Source organism: Hyperolius riggenbachi, chromosome 7, assembly GCF_040937935.1.
Source record: "Hyperolius riggenbachi isolate aHypRig1 chromosome 7, aHypRig1.pri, whole genome shotgun sequence".
In the NCBI taxonomy this organism is placed as follows: Eukaryota; Metazoa; Chordata; class Amphibia; order Anura; family Hyperoliidae; genus Hyperolius; species Hyperolius riggenbachi.
Genome location: NC_090652.1, coordinates 21,004,588 through 21,024,286, shown reverse-complemented (window position 1 = coordinate 21,024,286; position 19,699 = coordinate 21,004,588). Strand labels below are relative to the sequence as shown.

Below are 19,699 nucleotides of genomic sequence, written 5' to 3'. Positions count from 1 at the left end.
AATGATTTAGTCAGTGTTTGCCCATTGTAAAATCTTTCCTCTCCCCGATTTACATTCTGACATTTATTACATGGTGACATTTTTACTGCTGGCTGATTGTGTAGCTGCTGCTAGCTGTTTTGGCCATTAGAGACAGCTGTGAGCAGCTATTTCCTGTCTGTGAACCTTGTTACATTGTGGCAGTTTGCCAGGAGCACCATGGTCCTCAGAGCTTCTTGTGGGAGGAGTTTCACCACAATATCAGTCATACAGCGCCCCCTGATGGTCTGTTTGTGAAATGCAATATATTTCTCATGTAAAAGGGGGTATCAGCTACTGATTGGGATAAAGTTAAATTCTTGGTTGGAGTTCCTCTTTAAGCTGTATTCAAAAATCTTCTAAAAGTCATGGTAGCCAGCTGTGATGGGACCATAAATGATATAGGGATGGACCAAGAATGAACAATGTGTTATTTCCATCCAATTTTTCTTTGATTTTTAAAACAAAAATGTCTGTTTTCATGTACACGATATATGGCTTTAAGTGTAAATCAGCAATGTTTTTACTGACTCCAACCTCTTTTTGATTTGCAGCAACTCCATCCATCCATTTTGAGAAAGTTGACGCGGATACGGAGAGCTTTGCAGTCTGCTCAGTGACTGGTTTCTACCCCAAAAACATCAAAGTCGATATTTTAAAAGATGACGAAACAATCAAAGACTTTACATTTTCTGAATATGAGAATCCTGATGGAACTCACTCCATTAACAGCTCATGGACTATACGGACAGACGTGGAACCAAAGCCCAAAGTCCTGTCCTGCTTAGTTCACAGTGGATCTGACTCAGTCCCTCTACGTAAAGAAATTCAAATCATTTATAATGATGGTAAGACCCAGAACTTCATCTGCTCAAATTGTACCAGAAATCACACAATTTTTTTTTTATATAAGTTGATATCATGAGGTTTTTTACATTGTAAAAAAGAAATGTCCATTCATGTTTTAAAAGTGTCCCTGAGCTAAACATATGTATCTATCCTCCTATTCCTAAAAATTACTTTTTTTTTTTTAGAATCCAACTGCTTCATTTTCTATTTAAGAGCTGAAAAAACACAGTTCTAAAGCAAAATATTTGAACAATTGGACTTTTTTCTTTCTATCCCCTGCACTCCGAAGCTGTTCTCTTCTAGGAAAGAGTTTTTTTATGTCTGCAATTCATTATCAGTGAGGGTTACTCTAAACTCTGACTGGGTCCTGATTGGAAAGAAACTGTAATTTTCATAATTGAATGTTTAACTGCCATTCCCCTCCTCTGCTTCTTCCTCACCTCCGGTGCCCAGGAGGATGTGGGGGTACATAGGTCCCAGGGGGCTTGTGTTGTAATCTGGGAACCCCTTAGTAATGGGACCCCAGATGTCCAGCCTTATCCAGGTAAATAGGTATAGAAGGTCACTTTTGACTTCATACCAATTTAGTGTTAAAGTGGATCTGAACTCTTGCACAGGACAGAAGGGAAACCTAGAGAAATGCACCCCGTAAGTATTCAGAGAGTTTAGCCTAATTCCCCCTCATCTGTGTCTTATCACTACTGTAATTTGCTCTCCTCAGCTGTATCAGCTCAGGAATCTCCTATGCCATGGCAGAGCAGCTAATTTGTAAACACAGGCACTTTAATGCAGTGCTGGGTAAACTACGGCCCACCGGCAGGCGGCCAGATTCTTCCACTCCCTCCCTCCCTGCAGAGTCCCGAGCGGAAGGAGTTTTAGGAATGCGGCCCGCGGTCTGCAGCATGTGGCCCATGCTGTGCAAAGTTTGTCCAGCCCTGCTTTAATCTGGAAGTATGATTATTTGCAGATTTTAGGGTCTAAAAGTGGAGCAATTTTTTCATAGCTTTTACACCCTAAAACCAGGAAAATAAATCATACCACACAGAGATCTGCGGCTGCCCTGCACTTATTCACATCCCTGGGATGCAGCGCTGCAATTCTCCCTCCGTCCTCTAGGTGGTGCTGTAGATAGCTGCCTGTCATCATGACGACAAATGGCGATTTCTCCCAAGGGATCCAGAGCTTCCGAGAAATGGAAAACCAATGGCTGCCAGCATCTGGATCACGGAGGAGGTGAGGTGAAACACCCGCTGCACTGCACTTTTTCTCTATACCTCCTAGCAGCTACCCCGAGTCAGGCTAGGGATTACCGCTCCTGGCTTCTTTTTTCCACCCGAGCCTGACTCGGGGTTACCGCCAAGGAGGTTAAGCAACTGGCAAGGCAAATTTTCTAAATTGCTAAATCATGAGCCTAGGTCAAGGTGGACGGTCTGTAGAACATATTTAGTGACGCAATATTGTCATAATGTAACTCATCTTCCATTAACTCCAGGGGAGACCAATAACGCTGCACTGGTTGGAGGTCTTGTAGGAGGTGTGATTGTGGTTATAGCAGTCATCATTGGAGTCTACATCTACAGGAAGAAATCAGGTAAATGTTATTGTTATTGCGTGTTAGAATGATATACCGTATTTCTCAGACTATAAGACGTTCCTGACCATAAGACGCATCTAGGTTTAGAAGACAAAAAACAAGGGGAAAAAAATATACTAAACCTGGTGTGTCCAGGTACTGTTCTCCCCAATTATTATGTCCCCCTTATACCTCTTGTGTTCCCCTTTTACCTCTTCTGTCCCCTTGGTGTCCTCCTGAGTCCCCCATGTATCCACCTCTGCCCCCCCTGTGTCCTCCTGTGTCCACCTCTGTCCTACTTGCATCCTACTCTGTCTCCTTGTGTCCTCTTGTGTCCCCATGTGTTCACCTCTATCCCCTTTATGTTCTCCTCTGTTCCCCTTTGTGTCTCCCTGTGCCCTTGTTTATACTATGTGTCCTCCTTCATCTACCTATGTGTCCCGTTTGCCCTCTTCCGTCTCCCTTTGTGTCCCATTTGTCCCTTGTGTTCTCCTCCATCCCTCATTGTGCCCCGTTTTTCCTGATGTCCTCCTTTGTGCCCCTGGGTTCTCCTACATCCTCCTTTGTGTCCCCTGTTTGTCCCCTGGGTCCACCTCCACCTCCCTTTGTGTCCCCTATGTCCTTGTTTGTCCCCTGTGTCTTTCTCTGTCCCCCTCTGTGCCCCTTTGTCCTTGTGTCCTCCTCCATGCCTCCATGCATCCTCCTTTGTCCCTGTGTCCTCCTCTGCTCCCCTCATGCATAGATAAAATCAGTGACAGCGCATCTCTCACCTGATCCGCTGAAATCCGAGACCTCTCCTCTCCCACACTGCTGCTGATCACATCATTACATGCGACCAGCACTAGGAGAACACCTAGAGAGAGGAGAGGTCTCTGATTGCTGCAGGCACCGATGGATCATGTGAGAGTCACGCTGCCACTGATTTTATCTATGCATGAAGGGTGCAGAGAATGAGGCAATACAAAGGAGGACACGGGGGGAAGTACAGGAAGTCCCCGACATTGCGGTGGGTCGGTGGTTCATATCAGCAGGAGTCATAAGTTGGTGACTCCCTGTATTCAGACTATAGCCCTGAATGAGTCACGAACATAACAAAACACATAGGGCGGAGTCGGAGGTGTGCGCTGATGTCACAACAGGAAATGAGGGAATCAGAGGTAACTTGTGGCTCTGAGGTCCGCTTGCAGAGCTTTCCATGTACTATGTGATTCCCTGTAAGGAAGTTTTGTGAATAAATCTAGATATTTGTTTATTGGAGCTACAGTATCTCCTTGGCTGACCGGTTTTATGTGATATGCTCAAACTCAAGAGGCGCTTCTGGTGAGTGGAACCACAAAAGGGGGAGTCACGCTCTTTTTCTTCCCAAGGTGGTGGCACTACCCCCAGGAGTGCAGCACGGGGTGCAAGTTTCAGTGTTTTTTAAGCAATACTTGGCACTATGTGCATGTTTTATTGATTTTACAGGGTAATCTTCTGTAGTGAAGCATTGATGCGCAGTGATTTTTCTATTGACTGTATTCAGACTATAAGATGCAGTGACTTTTTCTCACCATTTTTGGGGGAGATAATGTGCATGTTATAAATTATAATCCATAAAATGAGATAAATAGACTTTGGTCCTTTTTTTCCCTTCATATCAGAAAGGAGTTATTTGCTAAGGAGGACAAGATAACTTTCCATATGCCTACTACATACCGATAATCAATGTTAATGTGTGGTTTTATTCTGTATTAAGTAGTGATGAGCACAGATTTTGCCTAATCATAATTTCACATCGTAATTTACAATTACAATGTAAAATTTTAATGCCACATTTTTGGGAAAATTCGTAATAAATGTTGCATGTAAACAATCCATCCATAATTTCACGTAATTACATGACATTTTGCGTAATTTTATGCCGACTTTGGTGTTTAAAGGGAACCTAAACTGAGAAGGATATGGATTTTTCCTTTTAAAATATTACCAGTTGCCTGACTCTCCTGCTGATCCTGTGTCTGTAATTCTTTTAGCCACAGTCCCTCAACAAGCATGCAGATCAGGTGCTCTGACTGAAGTCAGACTGGATTAGCTGCATAGGAAAAAAACACAAAGTCCTTGCGCTTTCACTATGAAGATATGACCCCTTCAGTAAATCCTTGGTTGCTACTGCAATATACACTGCGTACTGGACACCTCCACCAATGGGTACAAGAGCAATCTAGAGAAAACAGGAGCGCTCCATAGTGTATTACCAAAGAAAACAGTTTATTCGCATTAAAAGTTCTACTTACAAAAGTTTGGTTAAGAATCGCTTGTAAGCGGTAAGGCACATCCGCTGTAAGCCTGGGGTGATGGATCCACACGCGCTGTGGCCTGCAGCATGGTCTCCGATGGCCTGGGAGTTTCGTCTCTCTGGGCAGTGGGCGGAGCCTGAGCTTAGCGTGCTGATAGCGTCATTAAGATTTGACGAAGGCGCAGTGCGCCGAAACGCATACAGACGCTATCAGCATGCTAAGCTCAGGCTCTGCCCACTGCCCCGAGAGACGGAACTCCCAGGCCATCTGAGACCGCGCTGCAGGCCATAGCGCGTGTGGATCCATCGGGGGGATCTCTTTGGCTTACAGCGGATGTGCCTTACCACTTACAAGCGATTTTTAACCATACTTTTGTAAGTAGAACTTTTAATGTGAATAAACTGTTTTTTTTGGTAATACACTATGGAGCGCTCCTGTTTTCTCTAGATTGGATTAGCTGCATGCTTGTTTCAGGTGTGTGATTCAGCTACTACTGCAGCCAAAGATATCAGCAGGACTGCCAGGCAACTGGTATTGTTTAAAAGGAAACATCCATATCCCTCTCAGTTTAGGGAAATAGCAAAGCCCCATACATGCTATCTAATGAGAGGGATATGGATGTTTCCTTTTAAACAATACCAATACCAAAATTGCTGCGTATGTTAAAGAGAATCTGTACTGTAAAATTCTTACAATAAAAAGCATACCATTCTATTCATTATGTTCTCCTGGGCCCCTCTGTGCTATTTCTGCCACTCCCTGCTGCAATCCTGGCTTGTAATTGCCAGTTTTAGGCAGTGTTTACAAACAAACTAACCAGCTTGTGATAGGCTCACATAAGCAGAGTGTGTGAGTAATACAGAGCCTGCAGGGGGCCTGGAGAGGGTGTGTATCGCTTCTATCCAATCACAAGCAGCACAGCACATTCCAGCCTGAGTGCCTCAGCCCGACAGAGCCTGACAGAGGAAAGAAGATTAGATCATATAACAGAGATAATACAGCCACAGTGCAACTAGGAAAGGCTGCAGTAAGCCAGAGCACATTAGAACAGGTATAGGAATTTACAGTGGGTTGCAAAAGTATTCGGCCCCCTTGAAGTTTTCCACATTTTGTCATATTACTGCCACAAACATGAATCAATTTTATTGGAATTCCACATGAAAGACCAACACAAAGTGGTGTACATGTGAGAAGTGGAACGAAAAACATACATGATTCCAAACATTGTTTACAAATAAATAACTGCAAAGTGGTGTGTGCATAATTATTCGGGCCCCCTTTGATCTGAGTGCAGTCAGTTGCCTATAGACATTGCCTGATGAGTTCTAATGACCAAATAGAGTGCACCTGTGTGTAATCTAATGTCAGTACAAATATAGCTGCTCTGTGAGGGCCTCAGAGGTTGTCTAAGAGAATATTGAGAGCAACAACACCATGAAGTCCAAAGAACACACAAGACAGGCCAGGGATCAAGTTATTGAGAAATATAAGGCAGGCTTAGGCTACAAAAAGATTTCCAAAGCCTTGAACTTCCCACGGAGCACTGTTCAAGCGATCATTCAGAAATGGAAGGAGTATGGCACAACTGTAAACCTACCAAGACTGCAGCTACTTTGCTGGTGTGGGCTGACCTCTACGCACTGTCTGCAATCAATAAGTTTACTGTCCATGAATTTACCCTATTTCATGGAATAGAAGATTTTTTTTCACATCCAGTCTAGGTTTGCTAGGTGATTTATTGTTAAATCACATAACAGGTAAAAATTGTGCCAGAACCTATAGGCAGCAATGTTAATAGGTGTGGTTAGTGGCTATTAGCAGTAATTGTGGCACCAGAAGCTATTTGTAGCCACAGTGTGCTAGCCCCCAATATAGATAATCAGAGAGTGCGCAACAGAGCTGTTTACAACTCACCTGTCTAGGATCCAGCAGTCACACGCAACCCATCTTCATCTTCTCCTCTTAGGCATTCTGTCTCTATGGTGTTGCATATGCCGTCTGTCATCATGTGACAGCGCTCACACCATAAGGACAGAGCACCTAGGAAGAGCGGGTGAAGATGGGTTGTGTCTGTCCAGATCCTCGGCTGGTGAGTTTTACACCTCTCTGCTGTGCACTCTGCACATGGCCTCGCCCACCAGTTTCTCAGAGTGTGGCTGAGGGTTACTGCTTTGGGCAATTTTAATTAAAGGGATACTTCAGGCTGCAGAAAAAAAAGAGTTTCACTCGCCTGGGGCTTCTACCGGTCCTCAATGATCCCCCAGCTCCAAAAGCTCGGATCGCTTCCACGCCGCCGTCCTCCGCTGTCTGCAGCTCTGGTACCGGGTCCCGTCACTTTAGCCGGTCGCGGCCAGTCTGACGTAAGAGAAGTATGCTCTTTGCGTATCTCTCCAGCAGGTGCTGAAGAGATACATAGACGGAGCACTTCTCTTGCGCAGACTGGCCGCGACCGGCTAAAGTGACGGGACCCGGTACCAGAGCTGCAGACAGCGGAGGACAGCGGCATGTGAGCGATCCAAGCTTATGAAGCTGGAGGAAGCCCCAGGTATGTATAAAACTTTTTACTTTCAGGAGCTCTGGTACACTTTAAGTATCCCTTTAACTCCAGCATTACTACCAGGGAAGTTAAGATGCTTTCACACCTTCAATGACTACTGCCCATAGGGCAACAGTTCGAGGACCCAATTCTGTACAGATCAATGCGATCTTCCATTGCCTGGCAATTCATCTGCATTTCATAAGGACCACTAAACTGTCACCCTACTAATCAGATCTGATCACTAAAGACCCACAGACTGGGGATTGAGATCCGTTACATCATGTCCAAACAGTAATGAAATAAGTCATATGTGGTATAATTTTAATTGGAAAAGGCCAAAGCATGTAATGTGTTTTATAACAGTGGCACTTGCCATGTGAAAATTAAGAAGGATGAGTAATGAAAAAAAAATGCATTTTCTGGATTCACATTGTGTACAAATTTGCATATTGATGACACTAGCAGCCTTTCTCCAACAGGCTATCAGAAGCTTATGGTGACTGAGATAGAAGGTCCTGTGTGGAGAGATGGAGAGAAGACCACCCTGTCCTGTAAAGCTATTGGCTGCAGGAAGGATGTCCAGGTGACCTGGGTCATAGAGAGTAGAGGCGGCACACGTGTTGAGGTCTCTGAAGCTCCGCCCAGAGATGGAGAAGCTCCGCCCAGAGATGAGGAGGAAGCACAGCCACTAATGTCCAGGGAGTATGAGGTGACCAATGAGTGGACCAGAAATAATCATGATGTGACCACAAAGCTGACCTTCATTCCATCCATATCCAGAAATCTGGGGTCCACTGTGACCTGCAGGGTTATTCACAGGGAGAAACAGGAGGAGAGGACATATAAGCCCAAGTCCATTTATGGTAAGAAATATAACACTGTATATTTCACATTTGTGAGTTATATGGCACAATGTAGTAGCACAAATTAATTCTATTTATTTAAAATTAACCTGCCAAGCTGATTCATCAGAGCTGGATTTACCATAAGGCAGTGTAAGTACGTGCCTACAGGTGCCTGATAATGCAAAGGTGGCTCACTTTCCTCCCTGAGTGCCTCCCTTCCTCCTTCCATATGCAGAGTCCCAAGCTGAACGTAAATGAGAGGTTACTCACCCTACTCTCTGCATTCCACTGACCAGATCTCCCTTCAGTCAGGGGCACCTCTAGCTACTTACTACTGATGTTCTTCTAGCTACCTAATACTTGTGGGCCCCTCTAGCTAATTAATATTCAGGGTACTTCTGGCTATCTAATATTAAGGGACACTTGTAGCTACCTATGATGGGCAAGGGAAGTAAGGGAGGAGTGACAGCTAGGATAGCCAGCACAATTGCGGTGCAGTTTGGTGGGGTTGAAGGTTCATGGAGGGTGACGTCTAAGGTGCCAGGACCTCTGTGCCTTTAGGCTCCTGTAAGGTAAATCCATTCCTGAATTTTGTGGTTCTTAACCTGCTATACTTGTTCTGACCCTCTACTAGGCCTGTTCCTTATTTTCTGACCTTTCAGTAAGCCTGTACCCATATTTCAACCAAGTCTATTACTGATTATCATCTAACTCAATATCTGACCTTCTGCTAAAACTATCCATGGCCATCTGCTAAGTCAATACCTGACCTTCTACAGAGGTTATCAATGACCATGTGCTGAACCAATACCTGATCTTCTACTTAAACTATCTCTGACTTTCAGTTAAAGTTATTAATAACTAACTATTAAGAATTCCCTATCCCTCCTGTTAAACCTGTCCTGGCCTTATGTAAAGCCAAACATTGACCTTTTATGTATCCTATACCCCAATTTGAGAGTTACAATAGATTTTTTTAATTGACTATAACATATGAAAAATCTGACCAATGTAACACACACCTGTTTAAAATGTTTCACCAAATGTAAAATTTGACTGTTTGCACATATTTTAAATTTTACATTTTTTCGCCATAGGTCCCCTTTAACCCATGTAGATTTCAGCAAAGATCTAACCACGGAATTACTGAACCACTAATGTAGCACATCTCAATACAAACATTTCTGTACAGCCATTAATCCCTGTTAATCCTCCTCTAGCCAGCTCCATGGAGACTTTCCAACATACCAGCTACATTTTTATATCTGTAAAGTGTCCAAAATCAATCCAAAGTTGATCAAATGGCAGGTTGTAGACCGGAGATAAGCAACAGATTAATAGTGCTTGAAATATCTGGAGAAACGGGTATGTTCTAAACTATCTTAAGCCAATGAATATATTTATTTTATCTGTAATATATTGTTTTATTCTACAGCCACTCCCAAGCTCATTGAACCCTTGAAGTTTACACTGTTTGACCAAGGAAATGTACAGATCTCAGGTAGCTTCCAGAGGTTTCATCCACGAGAGATGGAGGTCAGCTGGACCTCTAAAAGGGGACAATCTGCAGACAAGATACAATCACAGGAGGAAGTGATGGGAAATGCTGATGGAACATTTAATCTGGAGAGTAACTGTACAGTGTCCGGAGAATTGTTCAAAGATCCCTCGTATAAAGTGATGGTGACATGGAGACATGAATCCATGGAGAAGCCACAATGCCGGGAGATTTCCGTAAGAGGTGAGAAATAATGCCGAAAAACTGATTACATTTTTTGTCAATTAAAATTTGGATCCCAGGGTGAGTCTATGACATTATGAAAGTAAAATAAAAAAGAGGAAAAATGCTCCTCACAAACACTTTTTCACTCCTTCTCCCCCATGCATGCTGGAATCTTCCTAGGAATTCAGGGCCCAGTAACCATGTCCCAGTCCCACCTCCCAAACAAAAACATCCCACATGTTTCATAATGTTTGGTGAGGGGCTTCCCCCACTTTTTTCTTTTAAAAAGCACCTTTGTGGGATCCCTACCACAGTGCTAAGTGTAACTACCTCTATTCATGTGGTGCTAGGCCCTGTGGGGTGACTTATGGTGGAATGTTATCTTTAGTAAAAATGGGGTCAACTCATGTTTAAGTTTTTACCCTTTCCAATCCTATTTATAGGTCATCCACATCTTCCCCAGCTCTTCTTTTATCACCTGTTTGTGTGTGTGTGGGGGGGGGGGCATGGATGCCTGCTGCAAGTTAAACAGTGAGGGGCTGTTGCCACATTCACATAGTGCTCATTGCACTAGTATAAGGAGAAAGTGACCATCAATCAAAGGGGGTGTGGCCAGCACAGGTGTGCAAGATGTAGTGCTGCGCCATGCAAAACGTGATTATGTGACTCAGTGTGGTGCCAGAAGAGATCGAAGTGTTGGGACTTAGTCCAGCACATGGTGGATCAAATGGGCCTGATGCTATGCTTGACTAGATCTGACAGCACCACAGGCAGGGCAGCTCAACTCTCAATGTCAGATGTGATACAACATCAGAAGCTGTACAGGGCCGTTTCTTGGGCAGTGCGGGCATGGCAGCCACCCTGGGTGCAGACTGGCAAGTAGAAGAAGTGGGGCACAGGCAGAAGGACATAACCTCTAGGGAGCTGGTGACGTGCGGTGCAGCCAAATGGAAGAATGGAATGGAAAGAAGATTACCAGCGCAATCACCTTCCTAGACTGGGCTGCCTGACTCTGACATCAAGTCGTCATCATCGCGCCACCACGGCATGATGACAATTTATGGCCTGTAGCAGTACTGCAGGCTGTGTGCGACACCCATGGAGGAGTCGGCTTTCCGGGCTCTCTTTGCCTGTGTGTTTTCCTGGTCTCTGCTTCCTCCTGGATGAGCTGCTGATCACTAGTAAGTAGGCAGATCTACTTGTGACCTGTGGCTGTGTGACTGTCCCCAAAGAGTAAGGGTTTGTGAGTCCACTGGGTGGGGGGGAAGGGGACACAATTTTTACACTCTCGCCCTGGGTGCAATAGAGCCTAGAAACTGCCCTGGTAGTGTAGAATGCTCCTAATATTTGACTACATCTGACAGTGGATTGGAATGGGTTAATGTGACTTCAATTGTCTACATGAGGTATAATGTGATTCCACTTGCCTATGTGAGGTGATATATGGTTTCACTTGTCTACTAGGGATGCTCATTCGGATTCCGCGGAAATGCAATTTCCGAAATTCCGATCGGAAATTGCATTTCCGCATCGGAATGCGGAAATCGGTAATGCAAGTATTTCCGCCGGAAATCGCGTAAATTCCACCAGACTTTAACATCGATTTTCTCAAAAACTATAAGGTCTTTTTGAAAACTGTTTTTTGCATCTTGTTCACAAGATTCGGCTTAATAAACCCTGAAAAGGTTTGGTGTTTCTAGGACTTAAGGGGGCTTTTCTATTAACTGCTAAAGTCGGCGGATTTTTACTGTAATGTAAAATGCAGAAAATCTGCATCTGCCTATTTTCTGCATTTTACATTACAGTAAAAATCCACCGACTTTAGCAGTTAATAGCAAAGCCCCCGTAAGACCTAGAAACACCACATTTTCAGGGTTTATTAAACAGAACCTTCTGAGCAAGATACAAAAGTTTTCAAAAAGACCTTATAGTTTTTGAGAAAATCGATGTTAAAGTCGGGTGGAATTTCCGCGATTTCCGGCGGAAATTCCGCCTTGGAATGCGGAAATTGGTAGCGGAAAGCGGAATCGGTAATCGGTACATGACGGAATGCGGAATTACCATGGAATCGGAATTTGGCATTCCGACCATCCCTATTGTCTACATGATGTGTGATATGACTCTAGTTGTCTACATGATGTGTAAGAAAATCCCACTTGACTACTGGAATATGTGCAGTTCAAGATGGTGTTCTTAATTTTTTTTTCTGTTTAGATTTGATAGACGGATGTCTTTTTCAACCAAACTAATGCTGGGAATACACCATGCGTTTTTTCGGCAGATAGATGGTTCGGTAGAAAATTTCCGACATTTCCGATCTTACTTTCAATAATTTTACTGCTCGATTTCTCATAGAAACAAAGTCCAGAGTCCGTTAGCACACCAATTTGTAAATTCCAAGGTGTTTTAGTCTTCACATCACAAGTCAACACAAAGATTGAAAATTGTTTTGGGGCCACGCATGGTCCCCTTCATCAGAAAGTGCAGACTATGGTCCCGAAACAATTGTCAATCTGTGTGTTGACTTGTGATGTGAAGAATAAAACACCTTGGAATTTACAAATTGGTGTGCTAACCAACCCTGGACTTTGTTGTTATGAATTGGGTGTGGCTTGACACTCAGATTATGCACCCAGATTATGCACCCATCTTTGATGTGTGGAAAAGTGTGCCACTCCTGACCTACCACTTTGATTTCTCATAGAAGTGAATGGAAATTGATAAGAAAGGATAAGAGAATAGAGCAGGAAATTGAGGGGAAAACAAATCTAAAATCGATCGAACAGAAAATCAACCAAAAAAACGCATTGTGTGTACCCAGCATAACTATGTAACTATGTAACATAAGGACTGATATGATTCCCTTTGTCTATATGAGCTCTGATGTTATTCCAATTATCTATATGAGGTCTTGTGTGACTTGTCTTCATACATTTTGATGTGATTCTCCTTTCTCCAGTATAATTATCATTGTTTGCCTGAGGACTGTTTACTTCTCACATGTCTATATGAGGCCTGATCTGATTTCATTTATATACACAGGTTTCATGTGTCTACACTTGTTGACTTTCATTTGCAGAACTTCCGTGGCGTCCAAAGCTGCAGAGCTTCCCAATAGACAGTGTCTTCCAGGATGACGAGGTTCTCCTGCAGTGCCGGGTATCAGACTTCTTCCCCGATGCTCTGACTGTAAGATGGTTTGAGAGGAAGCCAGGCAGTCAGGATTTGGTGGATGTTTCCAGGTCTGAGAAGTACACAATGCAGGATATCATCTCACAGAAGACAGAGAGGAACACCTTCTCCACTACAGCGACTTTATCTTACAAGAGATCCCAGCTGTCTGAGAAGGGAGTGGACTTTATCTGCAGAGTGGAACATCCCAGCCTGGAGGAGCCCATCCAGAACAGCATTTCACAGTACAAAGACACAGGTAATTATTTGTTATAATTTAGCATATAATGGAAGCTCTTCATCAATGCATGGACTAAAAATGTATGATGTTCAGTGATCCAACTACCCAAAGCATACAAAACAATGGCCTCAATTCACTAAGATCATGCTGGAGATAATAACATAGAGATGTCACGAACCTCCGATTTTCGGTTCGCGAACCGGGTTCGCAAACTTCCGCGGAAGGTTCGGTTTGCGGAAAAGTTCGCGAACCGCAATACACTTCAATGGGGAGGCGAACTTTTGAAAAATAGAAAAAATTATGCTGGCCACAAAAGTGATGGAAAAGATGTTTCAAGGGGTTTAACACCTGGACGGGGGCATGGCGGAGTGGGATACATGCCAAAAGTCCCGGGGAAAAATCTGGATGTGACGCAAAGCAGCGTTTTAAGGTCAGAAATCACATTGAATGCTAAATTGCAGGTCTAACGTGCTATAAAACATCTTGCATGTGTATACATCAATCAGGGAGTGTAATTAGAGTACTGCTTCACACTGACACACCAAACTCACTGTGTAACGCACCGCAAACAGCTCTTTGTGTAGTGACGGCCATGCTGGACTACTGCGCAACATGGCGAGATTGCTCTTCCTCACTCAGTGATGTCAGGTAATGTGTGACTTCCTTCTCAACTTTCCATGGCATTGTTAAAAAGCTTACGTTTTGTTTTTAAATTACATTTACTACTTGCTGTGTACTTGTTCAGTACCGCTACAATGAGAATCCTGTGGAGGCGAGCAAGTCTGCCATTGTGACCCCGGGTAATGGCCAGGGAATGAGGGGTTTGAATCCGGTGTGGAGCCTGAGCAACGGCTACCACTACACATCCAAGAAGGGCAGCGGGCAGGCATGCACGCCCGCCCGCCCAAAAGTAGTGACCAAAAATAACAATACAGGAGGCGGACTTTCGAGGCCCTGCTGTGTATTTGAAATGAATGTACTTTAAATCCTTGAACGAGAACCAGTTATGGCGGGCAAAGATGACACCACATTCCTTTCACGAGAATCATATGGAGGCGGGCAAGTCTGCCATTTGTGACCCCGGGTAATGGCTGGGGAATGAGGGATGGAATCCGGTGTGGAGCCTGAGAAACGGCTACCACTACACATCCAAGGAGGGCAGCAGGCAGGCATGCACGCCCGCCCCGAGGTAGTGACCAAAAATAACAATACAGGAGGCGGACTTTCGAGGCCCTGCTGTGTATTTGAAATGAATTAACTTTAAATCCTTTAACGGGAATCCGTTATGGAGGGCAAGTCTGCCATTGTCACTGCGGGGAATGAAGGTTGGATTCCAGCCCGAAGTGGGAGCCTGCTGAGACCCATGCTGTAGCTGCCCTGACCGTGCTTTGCAGACCAGGCATCTGTGGTCAGATGGACCCTTGAGCCAGCGGAAGACAAACCAAGTCGAAAGCATTTGCCAAGAATGTTTTACGGAGGGCAATTTTTGTTGGTATTTTTGTAAATTGTTTGAAAATGTAGATGGTTGTATTTTTAAATAGTTTGAAAGTTTAGATGGTTGTATTTTTAAATTGTTTGAAAGTTTAGATGGTTGTATTTTTAAATTGTTTGAAAGTTTAGATGGTTGTATTTTTAAATTGTTTAAGTGTAGCCATTCTTCCTCCCCCCAGCCACGAACAATACCATGGGAACGCGGAGCAGCAGAAGCCCCCTGTGACAGCTGCCGCGGTTGTTCTCCGCGGCTTGTCTTTTGAGGGGTGCTGCTTTTCCTCAGGTGTTCTTGCCATAGCTGTTTGTGCCTTCTCTCCAGGTGCCTTCGTAAAGCACTTGTCCCTACGTGACAGTTGGCCTTTCCACGGCTCAATTTTTGCTGGCAGAGACACTAGATGGCTTTGCTCCGATCTGAGACACACACGTTAAAAAATTTACAAACCGCTGAGCCCCCCTGGGCTAATGGCGCTACGGTGGCATCAGCAGCTGACGTTGAAGGACATGTTGGCTGTCTGGCCATAGTGGGCGATACATGGCGCCGGACACTGCCCCCAGCTGTTTCTGAGGACGAGCTCCCTCTTGTATTGCGTTCCGGAGTTGGAGCCTGAGAAACGACTACCACCACACATCCAGGCAAGGAGGGAGGCAAGCAGGCATGCACGCCCGCCCCGAGGTAGTGACCAAAAATAACAATACAGGACTCAGGAGGACCTTTTGTGGCCCTAATTGAAATGAATTAACTTTAAATCCTTTAACGGGAATCCGTTATGGAGGGCAAGTCTGCCATTGTCACCGCGGGGAATGAAGGTTGGATTGTGGCCCGAAGTGGGAGTCTGCTGAGACCCATGCTGTAGCTGCCCTGACCGTGCTTTGCAGACCAGGCATCTGTGGTCAGATGGACCCTTGAGCCAGCGGAAGACAAACCAAGTCGAAAGCATTTGCCAAGAATGTTTTATGGAGGGCAATTTTTGTTGGTATTTTTGTAAATTGTTTAAAAAATGTAGATGGTTGTATTTTTAAATAGTTTGAAAGAATGTTTTACGGAGGGCAAGTTTTTTTGCCCTTTTTTTAAATTGTTTGAAAATGATAGATGGTTGTATTTTTAAATTGTTTGAAAGTTTAGATGGTTGTATTTTTAAATTGTTTGCAAGTTTAGATGGTTGTATTTTTAAATTGTTTAAAAGTGTATCCATGCAAGTGCAAGTTATGCACTGACTGCCAGGTATAATGTGCAGTCACAGATGCAGTGAAAGGTATGCAGTGACTGCAAACAGCCGTTTGTGTAGTGACGGCCGTGCTGGACTGGTGCGCACCATGACGAGAGTGCAGGTGATGGTGGCTTTTCAGCCCATATGCTCGCCCGGCTGATGTAGCTGAATGACAGAACAGTGACTGTCCAGCTGATCAAATTTGGTCTGACCACAATGAAGCAACGACCTTATTATCTTTTGTGTGCCACCCCCACCCGAGACACTCAAATAGCCGGCGGTCATTGCTTCATTGTGATGCGCAAGCCCCTTCACCGCGGCAAGGTAATGATCACGAAGGGGGATGGGCACATGTACACGCACCAGAAAAATGAGTGTAGCGGCCGCTGCTTGCAGCGGCCTTAAAAATTCAGGAATCCGCCTAGAGTCCTGGACCCTGTTGGTGGTGACGGAGAAGGCAGTCAAGCGGCCTGCAGGCAGAGAAGCTGTGTGTGGGGACTGACTTAGTCTTCGGTCGTGCAGTAGCCCTCCGTGAACCATTCCCCATTCATTTTGATAAAGGTCAGGTACTGAACACTGTCGTGACTTAGGCGACTTCTCTTCTCAGTAACTATGCCTCCAGCTGCACTGAAGGTCCTTTCTGACAGGACGCTTGCGGCAGGGCAAGAGAGAAGTTGTATGGCAAATTGGGACAGCTCTGGCCACAGGTCAAGCCTGCGCAACCAGTAGTCCAAGGGTTCATCGTCGCTTTTCGCAGAGTCTACATCCACACTCAAGGCCAGGTAGTCAGCTACCTGCCGGTCCAGGTATTGGTGGAGGGTGGATCCGGAAGGACTATGGCGAGGAGTTGGACTAAAGAACGTCCGCATGTCCGACATCACCCTGAGATCGCTGGAGCGTCCTGTTCTTGCCTGCGTGGACTTGGGAGGAGGAGGGTTACTGCCAGTGGTACCTTGATTGCGTTGTGCAGCCACATCACCCTTAAATGAATTGTAAAGCATCATCGACAGCTTGTTCTGAAAGTGCTGCATCCTTTCCGCCTTCTGTTGAGTTGGTAACAGGTCCGCCACTTTGTGCCTGTACCGAGGGTCTAGTAGCGTGGCCACCCAGTACAGGTCATTCAACTTGAGTTTTTTGATACGGGGATCCCTCAACAGGCTGGACAACATGAGAGAGGATATCTGCACAAAGCTGGATGCAGACGTACTCTCCATCTCAAGAAAAAAGGGGTACGGGGAGCACATGATTGGTTACAAAATTGGTACAAATTTATTGAAAAAAAGATCTAGCATATAATGACATTCATTCAAACCCCCTTAAAAACAAGCAAGAGAACCTGGCCAAAAATTTACTGAAATGTATGGGGACCCTAGCAGTTCCAGCAGGAGTGCACTCCTATGTAAAAAATAGAACTGACATGTCAGCAAAAACATTTCTTCGGGCCCAATTTGTAATACAGCCAGGTAGTAGGCATATCCCAGAAGCTGCCTAAAGACCATCCGCCATAGAGTTCCTGTGCAGTTTTAACCACCCGTGTGCATAACCAGAAGCACGCCTCTGTGTATCAAAACACATACGCCCTCATTACAGACACATACAGCAGTGTCTAACCTCAACTCCTGTAAAGCATGGCTCCACAATGGTGGAGTAAACCCAACTCTCGTGTCCCAGATGGCCGGCAAGCGCCCACGCAGGCGAGACACCTCTATTTCCGTGGCGCATACAATGCGGAAAGCCGGCTCGTCAAAGTTGGAAGTGGTGGACGCGTTGGTGTGCGAGACAGGAGGAGGAAGAGAGGCGGAGGCGTCTGAAGAAGTCACGTGTTGAGTGATGAAACGCGTCACGTGAGCAGGCTATACCCGGAAGCGCACGCCAGCGCCAACGTCCCCCGTGCCTCCGCCTCTCTTCCTGCCTTTTCTCCAGGTGCCTTCGTAAGGCACTTGTCCCTACGTGAGAGTTGGCCTTTCCACGGCTCAATTTTTGCTGGCAGAGACAACAGATGACTTTGCTCCGATCTGAGACACACACGTTAAAACATTTCCAAACCGCTGAGCCCCCCTGGGGTGATGGCGCTACGGTGGCATCAGCAGCTGACGTTGAAGGGCATGTTGGCTGTCTGGCCATAGCTGGCGATACATAGTGCCGGACACTGCCCCCAGCTGTTTCTGAGGACGAGCTCCCTCTGCTTCTATCATGGAGTCGTCTCCTCCTAGTCCTCTCTGACTCCTCCTCTGAACTGTCCCCCTGGTCATCTCCTCTACCGGGAACATATGTGGTATCCGTATAATCGTCATCATAATCCTCCTGGCCAGCTGCATTGTCCTCAGACACCTCCTCAACTGCACCAACTTTCATCAGCCCCCTCCACACACGTTACGTCCATACTATCGCCACCTAACTCAGACGTAGGAGGTGGTGTACCTGCGCCTTCTTCTTGTTGTTGCAGTAGTGGCTGTGAATCGGTGATTTCACCACCACCACCAAATAACTCCTGCGAAGTGTCAAATGCAGCGGATGTGGTGCTTGTTGTAGCGCTGGTGGCTGCGGGAGATGAGGTGTTCTGTGTTAAATACTCAATCACCTCCTCACGATTTTGGGAAGCGATGGCACGTGCCTTCTTCTGAGCACTGTATTTTGGGGCAGGTCCGCACGAAATCACAGCAACACCACCTCGCACAGACCTGCCGGTGCCTGGTGGCCTTCCTCTGGGTCTGCCTCTACCTCTTCCTCTACCTGGTTTGTCCATTTTGTCCATCTCGGGGGGATGCTAGGTATATGCAGTGAGCTCGGTTCACTGAACAGTAAAGGTACTAGGATGCAGTGAGGTGGGTTCACTCAACACAACAGGTAGTAGGATGCAGTGAGCTGGGTTCACTGAACAGTAAAGGTACTAGGATGCGGTGAGGTGGGTTCACTCAACACAACAGGTAGTAGGTATATGCAGTGAGCTGGGTTCACTCAAAGTTATGTGCAGTGATGAGGTGGGTTAAGTAAACACAACAGGTAGTAGTAGGATGCAGTGAGCTGGGTTCACTCAACACAACAGGTAGTAGGTATATGCAGTGAGCTGGGTTCACTCAACACTACAGGTAGTTATGTGCAGTGATGAGGTGGGTTAAGTAAACACAACAGGTAGTAGTAGGATGCAGTGAGCTGGGTTCACTCAACACAACAGGTAATAGGTATATGCAGTGAGCTGGGTTCACTCAACACTACAGGTAGTTATGTGCAGTGATGAGGTGGGTTAAGTAAACACAACAGGTAGTAGGTATATGCAGTGAGCTGGGTTCACTCAACACTACAGGTAGTTATGTGCAGTGATGAGGTGGGTTAAGTAAACACAACAGGTAGTAGTAGAATGTAGTGAGGTCTGTTCACTCAACACAACAGGTAGTAGGTATATGCAGTGAGCTGGGTTCACTCAACACTACAGGTAGTTATGTGCAGTGATGAGGTGGGTTAAGTAAACACAACAGGTAGTAGTAGGATGCAGTGAGCTGGGTTCACTAATCACAACAGGTAGTAGGTATATGCAGTGAGCTGGGTTCACTCAACACTACAGGTAGTTATGTGCAGTGATGAGGTGGGTTAAGTAAACACAACAGGTAGTAGGTATATGCAGTGAGCTGGGTTCACTCAACACTACAGGTAGTTATGTGCAGTGATGAGGTGAGTTAAGTAAACACAACAGGTATTAGGTGTATGCAGTGAGCTGGGTTCACTCAACACTACAGGTAGGTATGTGCAGTGATGAGGTGGGTTAAG

At 45.3% G+C, this 19,699-nt stretch overlaps 1 protein-coding gene across 1 annotated transcript in view; it reads left to right on the top strand.

The window, feature by feature from the left end:
• The window catches only part of LOC137525938 (uncharacterized), a 147,184-nt gene that overhangs the window by 55,571 nt on the left and 71,914 nt on the right, over positions 1 to 19,699 (top strand). The window contains exons 3-7 of the mRNA XM_068247146.1: positions 573 to 866; positions 2,360 to 2,458; positions 7,735 to 8,118; positions 9,536 to 9,841; positions 12,903 to 13,253. Of these exons, the coding sequence (XP_068103247.1) occupies positions 573 to 866; positions 2,360 to 2,458; positions 7,735 to 8,118; positions 9,536 to 9,841; positions 12,903 to 13,253 (1,434 nt within the window). The remainder of the gene's footprint in view (positions 1 to 572; positions 867 to 2,359; positions 2,459 to 7,734; positions 8,119 to 9,535; positions 9,842 to 12,902; positions 13,254 to 19,699) is intronic.